Source organism: Lepidochelys kempii, chromosome 9, assembly GCF_965140265.1.
Source record: "Lepidochelys kempii isolate rLepKem1 chromosome 9, rLepKem1.hap2, whole genome shotgun sequence".
Lineage (NCBI taxonomy): Eukaryota > Metazoa > Chordata > Testudines > Cheloniidae > Lepidochelys > Lepidochelys kempii.
The window spans coordinates 64,532,118-64,555,827 of NC_133264.1; the positions used below are offsets into that span (position 1 = coordinate 64,532,118).

General features: G+C 50.5%; 1 protein-coding gene across 2 annotated transcripts; it reads right to left on the minus strand.

Annotated features, from left to right (window-relative positions):
* Positions 1–5,508: 5,508 nt before the first annotated feature.
* On the minus strand, positions 5,509–23,457 carry PLP1 (proteolipid protein 1). 2 transcript variants are annotated; one of them, XM_073360780.1, is made up of 7 exons: positions 23,301–23,457; positions 14,607–14,793; positions 12,790–13,051; positions 10,647–10,815; positions 9,818–9,891; positions 8,496–8,561; positions 5,509–7,740 (listed from the first exon to the last, which is right to left on the minus strand). In XM_073360780.1, exons 1-7 carry the CDS (start codon positions 23,302–23,304, stop codon positions 7,669–7,671), a joined length of 834 nt encoding a protein of 277 aa, XP_073216881.1. In that variant the 5' UTR covers positions 23,305–23,457; the 3' UTR covers positions 5,509–7,668. The 2 variants fall into 2 exon arrangements, with proteins under 2 accessions (XP_073216881.1, XP_073216882.1); XM_073360781.1 differs by having other exon boundaries at positions 12,895–13,051; positions 23,301–23,456.
* Between the last annotated feature and the right edge of the window lie 253 nt (positions 23,458–23,710).

The window sequence follows — 23,710 nt, forward strand, 5'->3', positions numbered from 1 at the left end:
TGGCTATCTTGCCTTGCTATAGATTTCTAGAATCATTCTGTACACACAGCTCCTCTTGTCTCTCAAGACAACCAGTAGCTTAAGTGATAATTGATTTTGCTGTAAATGCTGATTGAAGTTCTGCCCCTCTGCCCAAGCTCTGGTAGGCAGCTGCTAAGTATACAGACCCCAGAGTCAGAGCCTTATGTTAATGAAAACTTTGTATATTATCTGTGCTCTCTCTGGCCACTCAGCCAAATGTGAAGTCACAGAGACTCCATTGCAATTAAAGGAGCTCAGCCAGATTTTCATCAGTGTAACAGCCTGGAAATCGGCCCACTCCCCTTTATCTTTATTGAAGAATTACCTGAGTAGCATAGGTGTTGCACTTTCCTCCATGTTTTGGGGAGGAGGGGAACAGGGTTAATCTAGGGGAGTCAGCGATGGAAGTAGAGGCTTGGCACAAAAAAGTATGCAAGTTCCTACCATTAGTTTGCCACACACTTTGCAGGTGTCAATACAGCACACAGCTGAAGCCCAAGGCATGCAATTTGTACCAGTATTTCACTGGTTTGTTCAGTGTACAGTTGGCCAGGAACTATTTCACCCCCCCCCCCCGCACCTGCACCCCCTGTAAAAAATTTCAATTAACACTTTTTTTTCAATTTTAGTACAGACGCTTGGTCAAAACTCTCCCATCATTTTTATTATTATTATTGTGTTTTCAGCAACAGGGAAAAAACAAAACAAAACAACCCACCTGGTTTTTTTTCCACTGACAAAAAAAGTTTTGTTGGCTGAAATTTTCAATTTGTCAAAAATGCTACCATCTGTCCAAAAAAAAAAAAACTTGGAGGGGAAAAATTCCAACCAATCCCACTGGCTGGGGGAATTCATTAAAGTAACTTAATTGCGCCTTCGAGCCATAGCTGTTCTGAGCAACCTTAACCCCTTCAGGGGCAGTGTGGGGTGAATACCCCCATCACACCTGCAGAAACCATACTAAGAAACTCTGCATGGGAGTCGCCTGAGCACCAGGGAGACGTGGCTGTTGCTGAACGGCTAGTAGCACGGTGTCTCTTCCACCAGGACAGCTGTCAAGAGCAAAATATACCCACCACCTTAGCAGAGAGCGATGCAGCATGTCTTGATGGCGCTACACTGTCACCTGCCATCAATCCTTGGCGCTCTTGCAATTCACTACTATGGTGGCGCTGGTGTTGAGGCCAAATCAACTGGCTGGGCTGCTTGTAGTGCATCAGAACATGCCCCCACTCACTACTCACAGAAGGCCTGACCCTGAGGGGTGCTGAGCACTCACAACGCTCATTGACCGTGACAGCTTTGGGCTGCCACGTGAGCGTCGCATGCAGCATGCTGGGGACACAGCACAGTGAAGCCATCATTGCTGAACAGTGACTTCTTTAAACAAAGGTGTTGCGGGTGAGGCCACACGGCTTCATTATTATTGACCTGGAGTAGCCATCCTCCCCCAGGCAGGAGGGCCTTTTAGTGTCTGTGCCATTCATTCCTGGCCTCCTTCACGCTTCCCTCCCTGCAATCACATCCCAGCCATGCTCCCCAGGGAGTACCTCCTCGCTCTGTGAAGCAGTGAATTGAATCTGGATTCTGGATGAACCCTCAGCTTCCACACACTACCCTGTGCACTGCTGCACCCGGCCCTGACCCTGCTGCTAGGAAAAGCAATCCACTTCAGCAGTGAGAGCCTGTTTCTTGTTTATGTGGCTCGTTCTTGGGTGCTGGCCGATCTGAGCACACACAGAGCTCTTTCAGCACAAAGAAAGGAGGGTGATAGCCTGTAGGAGAGCAGAGGACAATAGGCTCAATTGATGCACTGTGGTGACCCATGGGTTTCTGCAAGCCAGGACTCACAGTGCGGAGAGCAGCGTCAAAGGACAGGGAGGAACACGAGCTTAAGGATGGAGGAAGCACAAAGCACTTACGGTGAAAGCTACCCTTGCCCTTGCATCGTTCAGCCCTGGGTTAAAGGCTTACATGGTGGGGATGGCCTTATATAGGACCTCTGTGCTGAGATGAATATCAGCCTTCAAAAGGGTCCAAGAAGCATTGAGGCAAAACATTCTTAATGTCTTACTATTTAAGGGTATGTCTAGCCTGCAATCCGGGGTATGGGCGAGCACCTGGAGTCGGTGCCCAGAGTTCTGGGTGGTTTGCACAGCTCGTGCTGAAGCAGTTTCGCTGGTCTGGGACCCAAGTTAGCTAGCTAAAAGCTGGAGGTGATGGTGGAGCACTCACAGCCTTCTAGGCCTACCCAAAGCCTCCCATTTTCATCAGGTGGAGCTGCATCAAGTCCTGAGCTCACTTGGCCACTCATTCTGGAGCTGCATCAAGTCCTGAGTTCATTTGGCTACTCATTCTGGACGAATACTCCAAAACAGTCTCCCCAGCCATTCCTCCGAGGGCATAAGTGAATTCACTCCCCTTCTGTGGTCTCTTTCTGCAAAAGATCTAGTGCGCATGTTTCCTGGCAGGCGTGTGCCCAGAAATGGGACATTTACAGTGAAAAATTGCAGGAACCAGACTCTTGACTTGGTAATTTTGAGTAGCTGCACTGGAAACCTGATTCTAAGGGTAACACTCACCTAGCCAAGGCAGAAATTCATCATGTGACCTAGTGTCCAGCCAATACTGCCTGCAAAGTTCAAATCCTTGTGGCAAAGAGAGCCAGTGAGCTAGCCACGGTGTGAGCGTCAGAGATGGTTAAGGCGAGAAGTGACCATGATAATAATTGAGGCTGCTCTCCTGCCTGCCACCGGCCATTGCGCATCACCCAGCGATTGCCTTGAGTGGAGGCAATTACGTGTACACTCACTGCTGAACCCTGGACACTTGAAATAGGTTCTCACAAAATGTCTGTCAAATAGTTTCAATCATGTCCATGGAAATCACGCTCTGTTCCTGGGTGGCTTGTGAGCAGGAAAATAAAGGACTAACTCTGATTAATACATTGTTTACTGCAAATTGTTTGTTCACCTCTATTTCTAATATATTTTGGTGTGAGCCACCAGGGCTGGTCCAGCTGTCTGAGAACTCAGTTTAGTTGGGACCATGTTGATACTAAATTTAAAATTTCAGTTTGAAGCCATAGCTAGGACCTAAGGGCAGGGATACCGGAATGGGGAGGGGGGCCAAGGGATCATGACCTTCTCACTTTTGAATGTAGACAGATCTGGCCTGTCCATTTTTCACCATGGGCAGCCAGCCCTGCCCTTCCTCTTCCCCCCGAGGCTCACCCCACAAGCTGGAGCCTGGCCCGGGTAAGAACAGCCCCAGGAGTCTGGGCAGCTATGGGGAGCTGTGGACCGTCCAACTGCCCAGGATGGAGCGGGGGCCCGAGAGCAGCCCCCAGCCTGTGTCCCCACCCCCAGGGCCCCCTGTCCATGGCAGATGGAGGGTCCGTGGCTCCCCACAGCTGCACAGGCAGCTCTTACCATGGTCCAGCTGTGGCTCTTTGGCCCCCAAGGCCTCACCACCACTCCCCTCCCCCGGCCAGGCTTGGAAGCCAGAGTCTGGTTGGGGTAAGAGCCATGCAGGCACCTGTGGGGAGCCGCAGACCTTCCACATGCCCTGGGTGGGGAACCTTGGGGGGTGGGGACGGAAGACACAGGCTGGGGGCTGCTCTCAGCCCCACCCATCCCGAGCACATGGAGAGGCCTGGGCTCCTCGGGTAGGGGTGGGGCCTTGGGAGGAAGAGGTGGGGCAGGACCACAGAGGGGGGCGGGACCTTGTGTCCCCCCCACTTTTAGGAAGAATCCGCCCCGCCACCCACCCCCACCTAAGGGCCTGACACCCTCAGATCTAGCGTGTAATAGTGCTGTGCACACAGCTCTTTTGTCCCTTAATAAAGCTGCAACCATGCTTTGTTTTTTCTGGTACTTATGAAAACAAGGGACTGACAGAAACAGTGACCAAATGGCAAAAAGAAAAGGAGGACTTGTGGCACCTTAGAGACTAACCAATTTATTTGAGCATAAGCTTTCGTGAGCTACAGCTCACTTCACCAATGCATCCGATGAAGTGAGCTGTAGCTCACGAAAGCTCATGCTCAAATAAATTGGTTAGTCTCTAAGGTGCCACAAGTCCTCCTTTTCTTTTTGCGAATACAGACTAACACGGCTGCTATTCAGTGACCGACTGATAAAGCAGGCAAGTGTTGTGCAAGTTGATCAGGCTGTTTTGCCAGTGCGCCGTCCTCCTCCTGGTCAATAACCTTACTATGTCAGTAACAACGCCTCCATTGCACACCTGCTTTCTTACTTGCAGCACCTTCTAGTCTTGGGCCCCCTCTAGGGTTGCCAACTTTCTAATCGCACAAAACCGAACACCCTTGACTCCGCCCCTTACCCGAACCCCCCCCCCCCACTCACTCCGTCGCTCACTCTCCCCCACCCCACTCACTTTCACTGGGCTGGAGTAGGGGTGCAGGAGGGGATGAGGGCTCTGGTTGGGGTGCAGGCTCTGGAGTGGAGCCAGAAATGAGGGGTTCAGGGTGTGGGCGGGGCACCAGGATGGGTCGGGGGTTTGGGTGCAGGAGGGGGTGCGGGCTCTGGGGTGGGGCAGGGAATGAGGGATTTGGGGTGCAGGAGGTTGGGGCAGAGGGTTGGGGTGTGGGAGAGGATGCGGGGCTCCAGGAGGGAGTTTGGGTGTGGGAGGGGGCTCAGGGCTGGTGTTGGGGTGCAGGAGTGGGTGCAGGCTCCAGGAGTTTGCATGCATGAGAGGGCTCAGGGCTGAGTCAGGCAGTTGGGGTGCAGGGTGCGGACTCCGGGAGGGGTGTGGGGTGTGGTCTTTAGCCTGACGGTGCTTACCTCAGACGGCTCCCGGTAGGTGGCACAGTAGGGCTAAGGCAGGCTCCCTTGCCTGGCCTGGCTCTGCACGGCTCCTGGAAGCAGCTGGCACATCTGGCCCAGCTCCTAGGCGCCAGAGCAGCCAAGCGACTCAGCGCCCACAGGCACTGTCCCCGCAGGTCCCATTGGCCGTGGCTCCTGGCGCTAGGGATGGGGGCAGCATGTGGCCATGCCAGCTGCTTCCGGGGCGCTGCACAGAGCCAGGGCAGGCAGGGAGCCTGCCTTAGCCCCGCTGCACCGCTGACAGGTCTTTTAACAGCCCGGTAAAACTGCATGCTTGGCAACTCTAGCTCCCTCCCAGCTCTGCCAGTGTCCCTCAGTCCTGGCCTGCCTCCCTGCTTCTTTTTATGGCCTATCTTGCTGATATTTTTTTCATTTGTATTTTTTCAGTCATGTCTTTCTGATGCCAGGTGCTAGGGTGAAAATCCTCAAAGGTATTTAGGTGACATCAATGGGAGTTAGGTGCCGAAATATCTTTGAGGCTCTTGGCCTAGGTTTCTACGGGGACATGTCCAGTGTATCGGGCAGCAGAGCCAGTGCTTCCGCTTCCATCCGGTGTGACATCAAACAGTTATAATCAAAGCAAGCTCACCAGGAAGCAGTCTCCTTCGTGGCAGCCCAGACAGACAGGCGGACGAGCGGGTTCAGAACAGTCTTAATTTTAATTTATTTTCTTTAATTTTATAAAATACACCTTGTAAGATAAGTCTCTAAAAACGTGCTCCTTTTTATTAGTTAAAAAGTTGAAATTCTAGATCAGAAATGAAGGAAACACTTTCAGTTGATTAACTTTCATTTTTGTGGGTGTGTTTGAGTTCCAGGGGCAGGGGGGATGGTGGGAGAGGGGTTGGTTATTTGTTATGTTATTAAAACCATACAAAATAGAAGACTTCATTTTCCTGATCTTAACTGGTTTCTTCCCACCCCATTCTGCCCTACCCCATCTCATCCCACCCCCTCCCCAAACCTATGTGCACTGAGGAGTCTAACCAATCTATTTCACCATACATGGTGGCAAAGATGCACCAAGCTCCCTGCTTGGCAGAACTGCTAGCTGATTTTGTCCCTGCTGAAACCAGCGTTGGAATCGCTGCAATGAAGGATCTACTGTCTGCCACGGAAAGTAGTTTCTTCAATAAATAAACACCAAGCCAAATTTCTTCACCGAAAGTTAAACAAAAACAGAAGGGGAAAGGCTGGAACCAGGAGTATTCAGCAGACATGGACTTTTTACTCCCTGTCTGTGGCCACTGTGGTCGTGTGACTGCTGAGAACTTCTGGCAGTGGTCAGTCTACAATGGGGCGCAGCTTCTCGATCGGAACCTTGCCCTCTCTTAAGCATGTCAAAATAATACAATCCTTTCCCCATCCTAGTGTCTCCAATGAAAAGGGAAACATCGAAATCTCATTCCAAGTTTGGCTGCATACGCAAACATTGGCTCATAAACTTGCCCAGTGAGAAACACCTAAATGGAAGCTGGAGGGTTTGGATTTGTACAGAAATGGCCATATTTAAAGACTGTGCAAATCCAGTCATGCAGAATGCGCTGTGCCCCCCCTTAGTCATTTATTTAATTGCCTTCTGAATGACTGGCCATGGTCAAAATGAGACACTGAATCTTTCAGGTTTTGGCCAGTTTCAGAATATACAGCCTGGCTCACGGGAAACCATTGAGAAAAAGGGAGGGCTGGGAGTGGGGAAAAGGTTAAATTTAGTACGAATCGGAAACAAATCAAGATCTTCAATTTACAGAACATTACGGAAGCAAATGTCACCCGAAGAGAAGAGCACCATTGTGAAGGTATGACAGAGTTCAATGTGCACAGCTGGTTACAAGAGGAAAGACGCGCAAAGACAGACAGTCCAAAGAGTTATCCCGTGTATGCAAAAGGGACCCCTCTGGGTTTACACTCTCAGGTCCCTGGTTAGAGAAGTCCTTCTAGTCCAAGCTGTTATCCATCTCTCCCCTACTGCTTAGGACCTGCAGTAGGGGACACAGGGAGTGGCTCCCGTTCAATGCTGAGACAATTCTAATTCTATTTCTGTTGAGGTGTAAGACCAAGAGTCCCCTTAGTCTACAGAGACACCAAGCTCCTTTATGCTTTAAGTAGGGTCGGCTGGGTTAAGGAATTGGGATTCTATGAGCATCGGGGTCTGTGCTCTCTCCCCATATTGGGAAGATCCTTGCTCTAAACCCCTTTTACCCAGGCTGCATCAGGCAGATTAAGGTAAATTCTCTTTCTTTACCATGGAGAAGTCCTCTTCTCTTCCATCTGCAGTATGAAGTTGGAAGCGAGTTCTGTGTCTTTTATAACAAGGAGAGTCTCTCGTGATGGAATCAAGGCCAGGCCACTTCCTCCTCTCTCTATGTAGCATGAAGCATATTTCTCACTCATAGTAGAGCAACCAACATTGATTCCTGCCTCCCAGAAGCAGAAAGGCTCGTTCCTATTTCTAGGAAATGTCAGGAAGTTGGAGTAAATCCCTCATCTGCTTTTCCTGTTTTTGGCCTGGCAGGAAATCCTCTTCGTTTAACTTTCCCTATTCCCAGCAAGACTTGCTGCGGAGCAACATAGCTACAGACGTACACCGAGAGAAAAGTGCATGAGGACGTATCCAATCATTGGGAGTCTCCCCATCCTTGTGATGCTCATCGTGATGGATACAATAGAGGAAGAAGAGGGGGAGTCAGCGGTGAAGATGGAGTTAAAGTAGGAGACCTGGTATTGGGTGGCTGCATTGTTAAAGCCTCATGGTTAGAGAAAAAAGGGCATTTTGGATATCCCGGCTCCCTCTGGCAGACTAGAACTTTGTGCCTCGGCCCATGAGTTTGAGGACGGCAAAGTTGTAAGTAGCGGCAATCATGTAAGTGAGCTGTGGTGTGGGAAAAAGAGCAAATGAGAGATGGGAAGATTCAAACCAACATTCTGTGTGCAGCGAAGCAGGGCTGGGCCAGAACCCCAGATGGTGTAAATCCAAAGCCATCAATGAAGCCATTTTGATCTACACCAGCTGAGGATCTGGCCTACTCTGTCCATAAGCCCCAGCCCCTTTCAAACTGATTGGCCATCTCTCTCCAAGATGCCTGACATGGCCTTCTGAACACCAGTCAGTCACTGTTCTCTAGGCTTTTTGGACGCCTTTTATTTAGTTGGACCAACAATAAGTTTACCAAGGCATTGTCAATTTTCAAGGAATGGTCAATTTTCCCAACAGTTTCAGCAGCCCATTCACCAGCAGTACTGGTGCAAAAACAATAGCATGGAATGTCTCTGATGAAGTGTAAGATATGTGAGGCATTCAGGGAACAGCTGCATACAATACAGCAGAGTGCTTGTTGCAGGGGGTTGGACTACATGGGCTGGATGGTCACCTCCAATCTTGTCATCTGCAATTCTATGACACTATCCACCTCTCCTTATGATCCCCACCTACCAGCAGCAACTTCTCTTGCTACCTTCTTGGTTCTAAAAATCAGGGCTATGCTCCAATGAGCAAGGGGAAGAAATAACCAGGCACTCTGTGTTAAGTGAGTTTCTTGCCTACCAGCTGCCTTGCTTTAATGATCTCGCCTACTAACAGCACCTCTTAGAATGAGAAGAGAAGTTTTAGGTGGAGCATTGACTCACCAGTGAAACCAGTGTGGCTGCAGCACCAACAAATGCGGCAATAAACAGGTGGAAGGTCATTTGGAACTGCAAGGAAATAAAACAATGAGTCGTCATTTACAGATGTTTCCCAGACAGCAGAGACGAAGGGGGTTTCCACAAGGTGTCTGCAAACTAGCCTCTCTTCACAAAATTGGACTGGATCTCTGGTGCCAGTCAATGAGATGGCATCTACAGTCCCAGCAGCACTTGGCAGTGATGGGCATGAGGATCTGCTTTAGGCACATTCATATTCATCCAGCCTTGGCCCTTCTATACATTGCTCTACCTGTGGACTTTCACTGGTGTCCTGTGTAGATCGCCTAGCCCAGGGGAAAGAAGGGTGTTCTATCTCCATGCAATGAGGGAGGATACTCCAGTGGTTAGGGCACCAGCCTAGGACTTAGGAGACCTGGGCTCAAGTCCTTCTGCTACAGACTTCCTTTGCAACTTTGGGTAAATCACTTAATCTCTCTGTGCCTCGACTGTCATCTGTAAAATGGGGATAATGGGACTTCCCTACCTCACAGGGATACTGAAAGCTGCTCAGATATTACAGTGATAGAGGACAGATGTGTACCATAGACAGATGTGCTCTCTGTTGGCGTTTCCAACAATAGATCTCTGTCTTATACAACATGGCCACCTCCTACTTAACTTTGGGCTCCTCAGTGCTGTCTCCTCAGTAATGCTGAGTCTCCTCAGTAATTATGTTCACTTTCAGTGTTTTAGGCTTTGCTACCCTGTTCATCCAAAACAACTCAGCTCTGACCTGGAAGGATTCATATTTTTGCTCACTTACAGAGAGATTGTCAACCAGCAGCACCTATGCTGCTGTATGGACATTAAACCAGGTTATGTCAACTCTTCTAATCTCACTGGAATGGATTCTGATCTCACTTGCACCACTGCAACACACTGACTTCAAAGGAGTTATGCTGGTGTGAGTGAAAGGAAAACAATGGCTTACCGATTCTGTGAGCACGCCCAGCTTGGAGCCTACTGCCTCTAAAATGAGAGGCACCATCCTGTGATTTTAATTTATCATTTAGATTGTGATAGCACTCAAAATATGCCATGCGTTCTCCAAACACAATGGGGCCATGCTCCCTGCCGCAAGGACCAACCTAAATTCTCACCCAGCCCTCTATACATACCAATTCATAATGCAAACCCACAGCAATAGGGTCTAACTCCTGGCACCGAGAACTCCAACTTGGCTGAAGGTGCCAAAATTCTTTGCCTCTCCTGAGCCAGGTGCCTGCTCAGAAGGAATGGCTGGCATGGCCCCATGGTGCACTCACCTCAGGGGTCTTACAGATGGACAGAAGGTTTGAGCCGCACACCTTTCCTGGGAAAGCATTCCATGGAAGGACACCTACATGAGACACAAAAGTCATCCAGGATGAACCAAGTGGAACTCCACAGGGCACCGGAAACCTGGCTCAGTCTTCCCCATTGTGAGCCACGAATGTATGTAGAGGTTTCACTTAGTGGGAAAGGCAGGTCAGTTACTTAGACAGGAGAGTGGAAAGAAGGTCATTCTATTCTAATGGTACGCATACGCTCCAAACACGGGGTGTGACTGCAGCTTTAATCCAGCTGGCTCGGCTACTGGTGCAGAGAAGCAGCGGCAGGACGCACTTTAGCCTGGGCTGTACAAGCCCACCTGGGTACATACTCGGGTGTGTGGCCCAGGCTGAAGACCATGCTGCTGTGCCTCTGCTGCTACTGGTATCCGAGTTAGCTGTGTTCAAGCTAGCTTCTTGGGTGTGTCTACACAAGCTGCAGTCACACCCATGGTTGCAGTGTAAAGAGCCCCTCAGTGTTTGAGATACATCCAGCAGCAAGTGCCTCCAACCAAATATTGCTATATCCGCCTGTCTGTTCTATCCACCCAAAATTCTGTTCCATCACCCTTCCAAGACCCGGCTGATCCCACCCAGAGGTCTTGGCTCATAATTCCCTGCCGCATCATCGGCTTTTCTTCAAGAATGGCTAGAATGCAAAGCCAAATCTGGGGACTGCTGGAGTCAGTGGGAATCTTGCCACTGACTTCAATGGGACCCGGGTCTGTTCCTGTGTCTTTGCAAAAATGGTGCTTATTAGAGAGAGACGCAACCGAAGGCTCACCATACATCCTGGCATCAGCGCACAGTGTGCCTATGCTGGCAGAGGTCTTGGTGGGGAAGGCAATGGACTGGCATGTTGTCCAGGTATTGAAGTAAATGTAGACAGGCACAGCAGAGCAGGCAAACACCAGGAGCCAGACGATGGTCAGAGCATAGGTCACGCCCACAAACTGAAATGGTCAAGACAAGCAAGATGGCAGAAAAAGGGTTAATGTTCTGCCAGAGCCTTCAGACATGAGAGCATGAGACTGGAGATCTGCAAGCAGCCTGACATGAGATGCAATGCAAGGATCTCCACCAATCGGAAGGAAAGAGAGAGCACCTCCACAGACACAACAGGGCAGTTGTTTGTGCATGTGTCTGTACACATGTGTCAATATCGATATGCACACAGGCGCACACCTGTATATAGACACACACTCACAATTAAAAAAATATATTTAAGTGGGGCCAAATTTTCAAAGTCAGGCACACGCAACTGTGCACACGTTCTTGCACCTGGCTAATTCCTGTATGCCAATATCTAGTCAATGTGTGTGGATCGGGTATCTAGCTACACACCCGGCCAGGGCAGTATTTCACTCGCCACAGGCATGTGCCAATCCTTGATTTGCGCACACACACACTGGGGATCTGTGTGTGAAATTCACCAATGGGCATAAGTGGGCCTTGTGCAGCCTTCAGTTCAGGGGCAAACTGTACTCTGGGCATCAGCAGGGCATGTGCAAACCAGGGAGTGCAGTTGTATCCACCCAGTATTGAAAATCTGGCCCACGAGGTGCAAAATAAATGATCTTAAAAGGAAACCGCATCCGTTCTGCTCAATTCCCCAAGGCCAGGAGCACCCTTCACTGTTTCTGTAAGCTGGGAATTGCGGATGAAATTAACCTTTTAAATTAAAATTGGCATTGAGGCCTAGAAAGCTGCGTTGTGTCTACTAACGCATGGGACACGCTGTCAGATGGCCCAATCCTGAGAGGTGTTAAACCTAACCTCAACCCCAGTGTCTCAAGTCCCTTATAGGATCGGGCTCATAGAGAACTGCTGGCACTTGCTGTAGTATTGGCTTAATGTTGGATGTTTAAACAAGAAACAATTTGTTTGAAGGTCAAGCAATAAAACTCTCCTTCTAACCGCTTTAGTGCTGCCTGATCTCCCTGCCTCCAGACACCTCCTGATGTTTCACTGTGGCCCTGTCACGTCCAGGACTGCCCTGTCATTGCACAGTGGCCAAGGTTTTGAAAAGTGGCTACTGATTTTCAGGCACTCTGTTTGAGACACTGCAGCAGGGCCTGGCTTTCAGAGGACAGGGGCTCAGCCCTTTCTGCAAAGCAGGCCCTTTGAAGCTGAACAAGCCTAAAACTTGTGACTCCCCCAAAGTCGCAAGCCATGAATCGGAGTCAGTAGCCGCAGTGGAGGCCACCGGTGGAGGCAGATTGCCGGAGTCACTGCTGCCTTTGAGCAGAGGAAGACTGCCAGCAGCAGGCCCAGAAATAATAAAAGACCCATTCCTTATTGGTCATTAAATAATATCTAAACACCCCACCCCACCAGACCACTGCACAAACACAATGCAGAATACATATGTTTGGGGGGAGGGAGCGTCTTTGGGTTATGTGCAGCACCCAGCACAATGGGACCCTGATCTGGGCCTACAGAAACTACTGCAATACAACTAATCATCATTGCTAACCCCTGGGGCTGAATCCTGTGGGATGACAGGCCCCCTGCAGCTGCCAGTGAAATCAACTGACATCAAACAAAATGCTTTTTGTTTAAACATTAAAATTAAAGTGCAACCTCCAGCAAATAGAAACAATGGAGGGGCATGAATAGAGGGGGAATAAGGGTGGGGAAGGGGTTAACAAATAAGAGGTCAGCAAAGGTGGCAGGAGGTGTAGCTGGGGTGGTGAGGAGTGCATCTGGCCATGGGGAGCCTCCGGTGGCGGGGTGGCTGAGCCGGCAGGGTGCACTTTCCTTTTAGATGCCATCGAATCAGTGCAGCCGTTCCACCGGGTACGCGACTCCCGCCGGAGCCTGTCAGCCAGATGGAACAGGGCTGCAGTCTCATGCCCGTCAGTCACATCAACCTGCACAAGTATTCCAGTTCATGGGAATTAGTGCCAAACCCTGGTTAAGATCACCTTGTCGGGATGTCCTAGCCATTTTCCCAAACACTGACACACCCGCTCCAAAGAGTGAGCTTGATGGTGGCCTCTGGAACCCCTCCCCTTCTGGCCCCCTGTTACCGTAGCGCTGAGGCCCTTGCCGCAGATGGTGGTCTTGTAGTCGCCAAAGATCTGCCTGACGGCACCAGTGGTGTAGAAGCCCTCGGCCAGAAGGAGGGCTCCATAGAGGAAGAAGAAAGAAGCCGTTCCATAGATGACATACTGGAACGCGTGGATCCTGGAGGGGACACAGGGAAGAGACAGAGACAAAGAAAGGGAGGAAGAGAGAGAAAGATAACCTCTTTAACTCTCATTGCAGATCTCCCCCTTCAAACTCCCTGGGAGTGACAAGATGTACCACAGAGAGAATCTCTCCTGGGAGCCACCAGCAGCGAGTTCCCCTCCCAGGAAAGACAGAGCAAAGGATGGCCTAGATGAACAGCTCCCCAGGTCTTACCTAGAGCCTGAGAAGCAAGCTCTGGTCTCTGCTACTCCCCCTCCACTCCAGGATCAGGCTAAAGCAATCAGGAAAGCTACCTCAAATAGGAGAAAGGAGGGAATAGGCTAGGGAGGATGAGGAAGATCCCAAAGGAAATGACCAATGGAACAGGCAAGAGGTAGGGAAAAGCATCTGCCTGAATGGCTTATGGGTGGCACAGCAGGGAAGGAGAAAAGGAGATACCTGGTCCCATGCCTGTGTATAAAGCCAGGCAGAGAGTGTGGTAAATCGAGGACAGCGAGACCTGCTCTGCCTGGCAAGTATGGCTACTCTGCGTTCTCCATACCTACCGAGAGCAGAGGATCCAACACTATATCCACCGTACCTAGCAAGGGTCAGATAGAAAACACGTGTGAAAAAAACAAGATGAAGAAGGGTCCCCTCCAGGCAGGGAGAACACTCAGCAGTCTCACTAAGCCTCTGCCATAGGCTGGACTGAAAGAACTCCCCTGAGTCAAAGCAAATCCGGCAGGCATGGACAGCCCCATGATCACGGGGTCTTAACAACAGCCCATGATGACTGGGAAACAGGGTTGAACTAACTGCATGCCCAGAGATTTGTGAAGGGGGCCAATTCTTCCCATTGGGATGAAGGAATCATCTGATCACCTGTGTAAGAAGCAAGCAGATCAATGACCCCATAGCAATGGATCATGGAGTCCATTTCCCAACCCAGCAGCATGGTGATACCAAGATAGCCATCTAACCCGTAACAGGCCTGGGCTGGTTCAGAGCTGGGTGTGAAGGTGGCCAACAGGTGATGGCATGTAATTTCCCAGAAGTTTTAAGAGTTTCTGGCCTACATTTTCAAAAGCGACTGGTGATGTCAGGTGCCCTGATTTTTGGGTGCCCAGAGTAAGAATCCTGAAGGGGTCCTGATTTTCAGACAGTGCTGAGCACCATCCCTCTGAAAACGAGGCCACTTCAAGGTGTCTCAAGTTAAGCACCCAAAACCACGAGTCCCCTTTGAATTGTTTTCCAGAATGTGGACTCACTGCACTGGCAGCCCTGCAGCCTAGCAGTTAGGGCTCTGCACAACCCTGTGGGAAAACCAGCTTCCGATCCTGGCCCCAATCTCATTCTCGCTGGGATGGCAGGGACTGCATTAGTTTAGTAGCCAAGGGAGAGGCAGCATCTCTCACAGCTCCACACTAGCCCCTCTGAGTGACTGCGGAGCGGTGCTGAGTTCTGATGGGAGTCCTGTGCAGGCCTCCAAAGCCAGGTGAGTGAGGGCTGGGAAGTGGGGCCTGGAAAGGGGCGTCAGCGTCTAAAGCATGAGAAGGCGAATACTTACACATCGATAAGATACTCATAATCCTGGTAGTTTTTGGAGAAGTAGGTCTCAATTAGCCGCTCGGTGCCAGTGAGTGCCTCGTGCCCACAGCCACAAAACAGTGCTACCCCAAAGAAACACAACCCCGTGGCAACCAGCGAAGCAAAGGGTGCCCCTATCAGACATCTTGCGCAGCACTCTAGCCAACCTAGGGAAGAAGAGAGAAATCATCTAGATCACAGAGCCCTGTCATCACCCCAAAAGGACGGCGCGCTGTCAGGTAGGTTAGATGTGCCCCTCTCCCCCGTCCCATGAAAAGTTTATTAATAAAAGGTTGGAAGCAAGGGAGGCTTAAATAACCTACTAGGAATAAAATGGTTTTCACAGTGTTAAGAGAAGTGCAAACATCCGTCTGCAGGGCTGGAGAGCCAAACTCAGAGGCATTGATACTGCAGTTGTGGGTGAATCATAGAATCATAGAATATCAGGGTTGGAAGGGACCTCAGGAGGTCATCTAGTCCAACCCCCTGCTCAAAGCAGGGCCAATCCCCAACTAAATCATCCCAGCCAGGGCTTTGTCAAGCCTGACCTTAAAAACTTCTAAGGAAGGAGATTCCACCACCTCCCTAGGTAACGCATTCCAGTGTTTCACCACCCTCCTAGTGAAAAAGTTTTTCCTAATATCCAACCTAAATCTCCCCCACTGCAACTTGAGACCATTACTCCTTGTCCTGTCATCCGCTACCACTGAGAATAGTCTAGATCCATCCTCTTTGGAACCACCTTTCAGGTAGTTGAAAGCAGCTATCAAATCCCCCCTCATTCCTCTCTTCTGAGAACACCAGATATGAGAAGCTGAGATCTAAACTCTCTTAAGTTTTAGTCCTGGGGCTCCCCTCCCTAATATCTGAGCCACTCCCAGGTTAATTAGATTGGATATAGTGTCCCCTGTGGCCCTCCTCTATGTAAGAATGAAAGCATTGCCCTAAGGCACAGGAACCAAGAAGTGAAATTGGCTAGCTGCTAGCAACACAGGTGAAACTGACCAGTCTCCATTTGGGGCACAAGCTGAGTGAAATGCAAAATGTAAACAAGCCTGTCACAGGGAGAGAGACAAAAGAGATGTTACAAGGGCTTCCCATATGAATAATCTGAGCTGTTGTGATGGTCGCAAATGAGAACTTTTTTAATGTTTTTTTGATTTTTATCTTGGCATTGAAGATGGAAGGTGATATTTATGCACTTCATTCTTACTTAATCCTTGAAATAGCCCTTACAGTCCCTTCTAGCCCTATGGTTCTATAAGCCGCATGCTGGCTCTTCACACTGGGGTGGATTTCAGCTGCAGGGGATGATTCCACCGCCAGCGCTGACATCTGCCGACGGGCAAGCAAAGAAATCATAAATAGAATGCAGCGCCCTCATCCCCTGTACAGACACAAGCCCTGTGCTTATCATACAACACTCCCACTGGCCTAGAGGCAAAGAGAGAAAGAATCCATTTGATACAACTAGTATCCTGGCTCAAATCCTCAAAGACACTCACTGCCAGCTAAGCCAATGGGAGTTAGGTGCCTAAATGCCTTTGAGGATCTGGCATCCTGTCCTTCTTACACTTTGAGTCACCCAATCAGAATATTATGCAGAAGACCATGACACTCAGTATCCTTCTTCTGGATGTCAGCAAGTCCTCAAGCCCACACCACCACTCAGCAGCAAGTCTGAATAAAACTGAAGCTGCTAACTTATACAGACAACCATGTGTCCAGAGCTGAGCCTCTTTACATTTACCTGCACCTCAGTGCTGATGTTGTAGGTGTAATCCCAGAGAACACCTGCTCTGCAGTGGTGCATTTATATAGCTAGTGTGCTGGAGGGCTAGACTGAGGGCCTGGTTTTCAGAAGTGCCACATACCTGCAGCTCCCACTGGTTTCAGCTGGAGCTGCAGGTACTAAGTTCTTCCGAAAATCAGGCCCTTAATCTGCAGGAACTTGCTCAGGTACAAGACAGAGGTCTGGGTCTGAATTCTCAAACGTGCAAAATTCAGGCATGTGCAGACTGAGGTTTTGTTTTGACCCATCACACAGATAAAGGCCACCTACGCATTCAGTTCTGACGCTGGACCCAGTCTGGATTCGGAACCTGTGCAGAGGGGGAGGTGTTTGACTCTGGAGTTCCAGTTCAAGCCTATCTCTAATACTTAAAAACAACCAAGAAACCCAAGACAAACTCAAACCAAAGCTGAAACAAGCTGCTTCCTGGAAAAAATCACACTCGCCTCAGAGCAGCAGCTTCCTTCCCTCTTTCTCTGCTGTCTCTTCCTCTTTCTGTGAGAGCCCCTCCCTGTGGACATGGCCAGAGCACTGGGTAATTGCAGACAGTTTGCATATCTCCTGCCTGCTCCTGTTGCAGCTGGGAGTCGTGGCTGTACTGGTCTCGTTCTAAACACACACAAGACTGATGGATTTTAATAAAGAAGAGGATTCGTCCAGATGATACCCACTGCTCTCTGCCGCCTCCCTTCCATGAATGTGCAGCAGGGAATTTTCCAACACCCACTTCCCTCCCTAATCTGCCCCACAGTGTTTTTCTCTTCCCCCTGAAGAATGGGCCCATAAGATATCCACAGGGTCACTAGCAGCGATGTTCTCCCCTCCCCTCAAGTGCAAGGTTACAGCCTGTACTGATCCCTTCATGGCATTGAGAACAATGGGGCCTTGTTCTTCCCTTGCCAGCTTGTGTGTGCTCCTCAGTATTCGCCATGCTCGGGGGCAGAGCAGGACCAGGGGAAGCAAACAGGGAACAATGGGCGGACTATTCAGTTACCAGAGGTTTGGAACCAGCACCTCGGTCAGCAGTATGTGCTGGTGGCTGCTGCGGGGTCTGTACGGCTGTGTCCATGGGAGCAGCAGGCTGGGATCAGACAGGCCTCCTTGGCATGTGTGACTCAAGGCAGACAGGTGATCCTGCAGCAGGTCTGGATCAGTGCACGAGATGGAAGTGGATTCCATCAGACAGTGTGATCTTCCCATGGATGTCACTCTCCAGGAATGTGCTCCCATACCCCAGCCAAGCAGCCTGAGCTCCTATTTTGGCATCCTCTCCATTGGCTACCGCAAGGGACTGGGAGCCAATCCAAGATGAATGACTGACCTTGGGCCTGATTCTGCATTCACCGATGTAAACCAGGAGTAGCCGAGGGAGTTGCACTGCTGTGAGATCAGAAGGAGGCCCTGTGTGTGTGAGACAGGGCAACCTGCAACAAGTAGCTTAACTTCCTACATTGTATCTAAGTGGCTTAGGACAGTGACCCATCCTGGAAATTGGGAGGGTAACGAGACAAGCAGGCCACTGTCTAATCTAGACGATAGCTAGCTAATAGCCAGTAATATTTATCATTAAGCAAAGACACTTTCAGCCCATTCATTGCTGCCCAGGAGCCTCTGCTGAGCTCCTCAGCAGTGAGCACTCAATACCTATTTCCTGACACAGAAAGGGTAGGCTCGTCAAAGGGGACGAAAGGAGTTAGGCACCCAATGCCTATTGATTCTGAATGGGATTTGTGTACCTAATCTCTGCCAATCTTTGACAATCCCAGCCTAAACACTTGGGTAAATCTGGTAGTTTTGGACAGAAAACAGAAGGAATTTAGGCTGGAAAAATCCAGACGGACTTCTTTAAAGCATTAGGTTGTGGGATAGATTCCTATGGGAGGTGGTGGAAGCCCCATCACCTGGGATGGTCAGACCCAGACTGGAGCAAACACTAGAAAATGGGGTGTAAGGAACAAGCCTGAACTGGCCCAGGAGATGAACTGGATGCATGGCGCTCCTTCACCTCCAGCGCCAAGGATTTGCTATGAAATGGTCTTCAGAGAGCTCCTTGCACCCAGAGCCACACGCTTTGCACTGTGAGAGGCAGTCACCTTTGAGGAGACATGGCCCACGGAAGACCAGTTGCTGGAAATTCTAAAAGCTACGACAGCCCCCAATTCAGTGAAGCCTCTCTATTCGAGAAGGGCACTTAAGCAAGTTGCTTTAACCTTAAGTGTGTGCTTAAATCCCGTTGAAGCGGATGAGATTCAGACACATGCTTAATGCTAAGCATGTGCTTTCCTGAATCAGGGCTTTAACACTTAGCACTGTAGCTGCAGCAGTGAAAAAAGTTGTCCTTCTTCCTTCCACATTTGGCATGTGAATTGAGTGCTGGCTGGCCAGCCCAGGAGCCTGAAATCATCTCTGCTGGCTAGCCACAAAACACAGACAGGCTTCCCCTGCTCTATCCCACCGCCCATTAATGGAGGGGCCCTCCTCCGGAAGGTGAGAGGAGGTGGGTCTCCCTGGCTCAGCCAGTCCTTAGTCTATTGGCAGAGTTTGCCCATGGGGGTGCTGACTGCAGGGGTAGCTTTTGGGATATGGGCCCCGGGAAATGGGCCGACGTGGTTTTAATCTCCAATGAAAGGTGCCATCTAGGGAAGATGCTTTGGAGATGGTTGAATGTCCCAATCTAGGAGGTTTTTGCAAGAATAGGTTTTGGTGTGTTTCAGCCAGAGGCGGCAAGCGAAGGGACCAAGGCATTGCGCATGTGCCAAGGACTGTAGATTGTGTCCACACCTCACAGCTATGGATGTGCTTGTTCTTGGGGCCCTCTTGTACTGGGATCCATCTCACCAGAGCCCAACCTGCCCCAGTGCTGCCTGGAGCTCTCCTCACCCCTCTCTGGCCTGGGAGCACAGGGGCTCTGGGAAGCAGTGGTGTGTCACATGCTGAGAAATCTGGGACACAACTGAAGGGAGGCGGGGAAGGCTTCTTGTGAAGGGGGTAAGAGAAAGAGCCCCTTGTATCAGCACAATTCCCGGCCTTGTACCTCAGCCCAGCTGACAAATGGGGCAGAACAATAAGGGGAAAACAATAGGATGAGCCATTGAACTAGAAGCCCTGTCTCTCCAAGTCACAGACCCTCCCATCCTCGGCAGTGCAACACCCCCAGCCTCTGCCACCCTCTGCCCCCCCGAGAGCTCCCCCCATACAGTGCTCCCATTGATGGGGCTGATGAGCGCTGAAAGGGCCAGTGTGCTAGCCCAGCCCTGACTGGTACAGGGGTGGGCGAGGAGGGGGTGCAGAGCAGTGAGGTAACTGCATATTGCCAGGAGGTGCCAGAGACAAACAAGGGCCTCAGAGCCCCATAGATTCCCAGTTGGGACAAAGCTTCTTCTGTGAGGCCCCCATGCAGCCACTCTAACAAACTCCAGTGGAGAACCGGTTTTGGGATTGAGGGAATGTGGCTTCCCGTGGGCAGCCCTTCACCAGCTGGGGAGAGACCCCAGGGTCTGCCCAGGACCAGCCAAAGCTCCTGGGCCCTGGCTAATGTTCAAAAGGTAGAAAACCATCCCGGGTGGTCTCCTCCGAGCAGCACAAGCCTGCAAGACTACCCGGGTTAAGATACCTTACGATTATTCCTATTGAGGTAGCATCTAGGAGCCCTTGTCATGGACTGGGACCATGGTGCTAAATGCAGCCCCATCTCCCCTTAGCACAGACCTCCAGAGCAACAGATGTGGCAGAGGCAAAAGCAGGTTCTTTTATCAGAGACCAGCCAATGCCTAGGGGCAGATGCCCCCCACCCTCCCCAGATTACCCCCAGGCAGCCTGCAGGACCTCACATCCAGCTTCCCTTGGCAGACTGCAGAAGTCTCTGCCAGCTCTCCAGAGGCAAGCTACTAGTCTCCCATGGGGCCCCATCTCTATCACTCCAAGTGGACCAGGGACCCTGGCCCTCCTCCCCAGAGGCAGACACAGGGCCTCGTGCACTCTGGGAAGGGCAGTGAGAACGCAGAAGTGGGCTGTCCTCTCCCTGCAGCCTCTGCCTGTGCTGGAAACTCAAGTCAGTCTGTGGTCATGCCCTGGCTGCAGCTCGGACAGGGCAGAAAGTGAGCGCTATTAGAGTGCCGTTCTGGTCAGGAAAGTGACTCAGTAACAGGGCATCAGCAATTTCCCAGGTTCCCCCCACCCATTCCACAGCCCCCAGCTCCCCTTCCAAGCCAAAGGCTGGTATTTCTGACACAGTTCTGCACCTGGCTGGAGTCTGAAAACCAGGGGGCTGGCTTCAAGGGCTCGGTCCAGCAATGGGACACAACTGTGTTTTCTTGCTGTCGCTGACATCATGGCCACAAATAAAGCCCTTGTCCCTGGCATTTAACAGCCAGTTCTGATAATGATGCAGAGCCAGTGAACAGCAGCGCTCACATGATTGCACCAGCAAACTCAGCCGAACAGACTCAAAGCCCCACAGGGAGCTGGTTTGGGGAGCAGGAAGGTGCCATTTTACAGTGTCACTTTTCTGACCACACAAGCAGCCTCCTTCATTCCTCACGAGCCTTGTTCTAGGCCTCTGGCCTTGGTGTGACTGCACCTGCCTTTGGCCCCCACCCCCTCTCCTCAGCTCCACCCCATTCCTGCTGTGGTGTCCAAAGCCCCAGGACCTGAGCAAAGAGTTGCCAGGTTATCCCCAGAACGAAGCATCTTGTCTGGTTGCCAAGGACATGGCCACTGGCCTCAGACCCAGAAGAGAGCTTTGGCCTTCCTGATACAAAGCTTCAACTGTTCGACGGAGGAAGTTAACCATATTGCACCAAAAAGCAGCAGCCGTTCTTAAACCATCAAATTAATGCTGGAAAGGTTGAGTGTGAAAATGAGAATTCCTGCCTCAACTCCCCCCTGTGGTTTCCATCAAATACCATAATCTTCACTTCCTGCCCTATGAGTTGCTGCGACTGTTAAAATAGCTGCCATGTTTCTCCCCAGAGATGGCTGAATTTAAGTGGGGGGGGGGGTATAAAGTGATCATCTGTCTAGCTATCAGAGTGTAAAGCACTCTGGGATCCTTATAAACCTGTCACAACAGCACTGCCTAATTAGATAGCACATTTCTTCTGAGGACCTCAAAGGACTTTCCTGATTTGAATTAATTCCCAGAACAGCCCTGTGAGGCAGGTAATTGGCACTAGGTTGTTTGCCCAAGGTCACACAACACCTGAGTGGCATAGCTGGGACTGAAATCCTGGATTCCTGGTCCCTTGCATTAATCATCCTACCATGCCACCCCCCTAAAGATCCGACGTTTGATCACTGTGGGGTTGTCTACACTACAATGTATAGGGGTGTGACTGCAGCTCGTGTAGACATATCTGAGATAGCTTTAATGTAGCTCGCTTGGGTATTGGAGCAGTGAAGCTGCAAGTAATTAGGCAGGGTCCCGGGCAGGCTTGTACAGCCCACGCTGAAGCCCATGCTGCTGCAGCTTCAAGCAGTGTAGACGTACCCTATATTCCCTATCTGTAACCTGATGGTTGATCTCTCTCTGGTGTTCTCCAGCCTCCCTGTTCAGAAGCTCCTGTATGCAGGGAGTCCAATTCCAAGCTGAAGGGCTGGTCAGCTGGATATGTCTCCTCCTGGCCCCAGTGTCCTGGCAGCAGGAATCTTCTTTCATCCCCATCCCTGTCATCTGTCCCCCTTCACAAGAGACCTCTCTCGACTGACACTCCATTTCCTTCCGTCCTCCACATGCCCTCTGCCCCTCCACCTTGCTTGCAGGGAGTTTTAAACTGAAAGCAGATCTGGGAGCAGAGCAATGGATGCCAGTGCCACAGCTCCTCCCATGGAGCTGGCTGACCTGGGAGCAAAGCATCATGAGAACCCAGGAAGTTGGAGGCCCTGGAGTCACATCATTGCAGAACCAGCCCCCAGGAAGGACGGCAGGAATCAAAGCAGGGGTTCTCATGGAGCCCTTCCCAGTGGTGCTCAGAATGAAATAGAGAGAGGGGAGTCAGCTATGTAGGAATGTGGGGCTGGCCGTGGAGACGATCCGGGAAAGGCTGTGTGTCGTACCAGGTGGTGAAAGCATGGAAATGTTGATGACCCACTGGTCACTTCTCAAGTACAATGTGGATTTTGAAAGAGAACTGAAAACTACATTAAAATCAGCAGGAACCTCTGGATCAGATGACTTCAAATTAGCCCCACATATGCTCCCCTGGCCCCGGAATTGGCATTCTGGTTTTCAAGCCGATCTGACTATGGCTATGGATTTTAGAGAAGGATGCATAATTTAGCTTTAAACAGAAACCCAGTTGTGACTGTTGCTATGGAGCAGCGATCACTATCCCATAACAGCACCAGCAAACTTTCTTTTCCAAGCTACAGAGTGGCAGCCGTGTTAGTCTGTATCCGTAAAAAGAAAAGGAGGACTTGTGGCACCTTACAAATGTATTAGTCTTTAAGGTGCCACAAGTACTCCTTTTCTTTTTCCAAACTAGGACGTTTAGCTTGGAGGCGTATCCCACCCAAGGCAGGCTCCTCTCTGACCCACAGCCCCTTTCTCGTGACTCTAGTGTCAGGTCACCAATCTGCACCTGCAACAATTCAGTAACAAAACTTGCTAACTTGGAAACTGGAGGGCATCAAGGCTCCATGCTGCTGGCAGGAGGGCACACAACTTAGTCAGTTACAACTTGGCACCTCCTTGCTGGAACTCCCCAGGCACTTGGAACAAGCTGATCAAAGGCCCTTAAAGTCTCACCATCCTGCTAGGAAGGAAAGTTTAGTGCAAACACAATAACACAGAATTGGTCTCTCCCCCATCCTTGAAATCTTGGATTTTAAAGAAACTCCTTTTGTATTAGCTGGAAAGTTTGGAAAGTTCTCTCTCATACTCACCCATTGCCTCTGGACTCAATCAAATCCCTTGTCACCTCGTTTTCCTTTGTGCCTCGCTTTGTTCAGCTGGAACAATCCTTGCCGCTGCTTTACTTTTTCTCTCTGAATATCTCTGGCCTCTTCTCCAGCAAAGAAAAGGACTTTCTGATTGACAGCCAGCCCCCTTAAAGAGACAGGCCACCCTTTTCTCCTCCTCCCATTCTCCCTCCCCCTCACCAGAGCTACTCCCTCATCTTGGGGGTAGCTCCGTCGTACCCTACTGTCTTTGGCTGCCAACTTCTCTCTGCCACAGATTCGTTTGTTTCCCTGTTGTCAGAAAGCAGGCGCTCCAGCCGCTTCGTGTGGGCAGATCAGGCAGTTCTGCAACAAATTCAGTCCTTTTTGGAAACTCTTCAACTAAATCCAAGAGA

Excerpts from the sequence above, each read along its gene's own strand:
- PLP1 (XM_073360780.1), bottom strand. Across the intron at positions 10,816-12,789 it reads GGCTAGGACATCCCGACAAG|TTTGTGGGCGTGACCTATGC; the intron begins GTGATCTTAACC and ends TGACCATTTCAG. Across the intron at positions 9,892-10,646 it reads CGCTGATGCCAGGATGTATG|GTGTCCTTCCATGGAATGCT; the intron begins GTGAGCCTTCGG and ends TGTCTCATGTAG.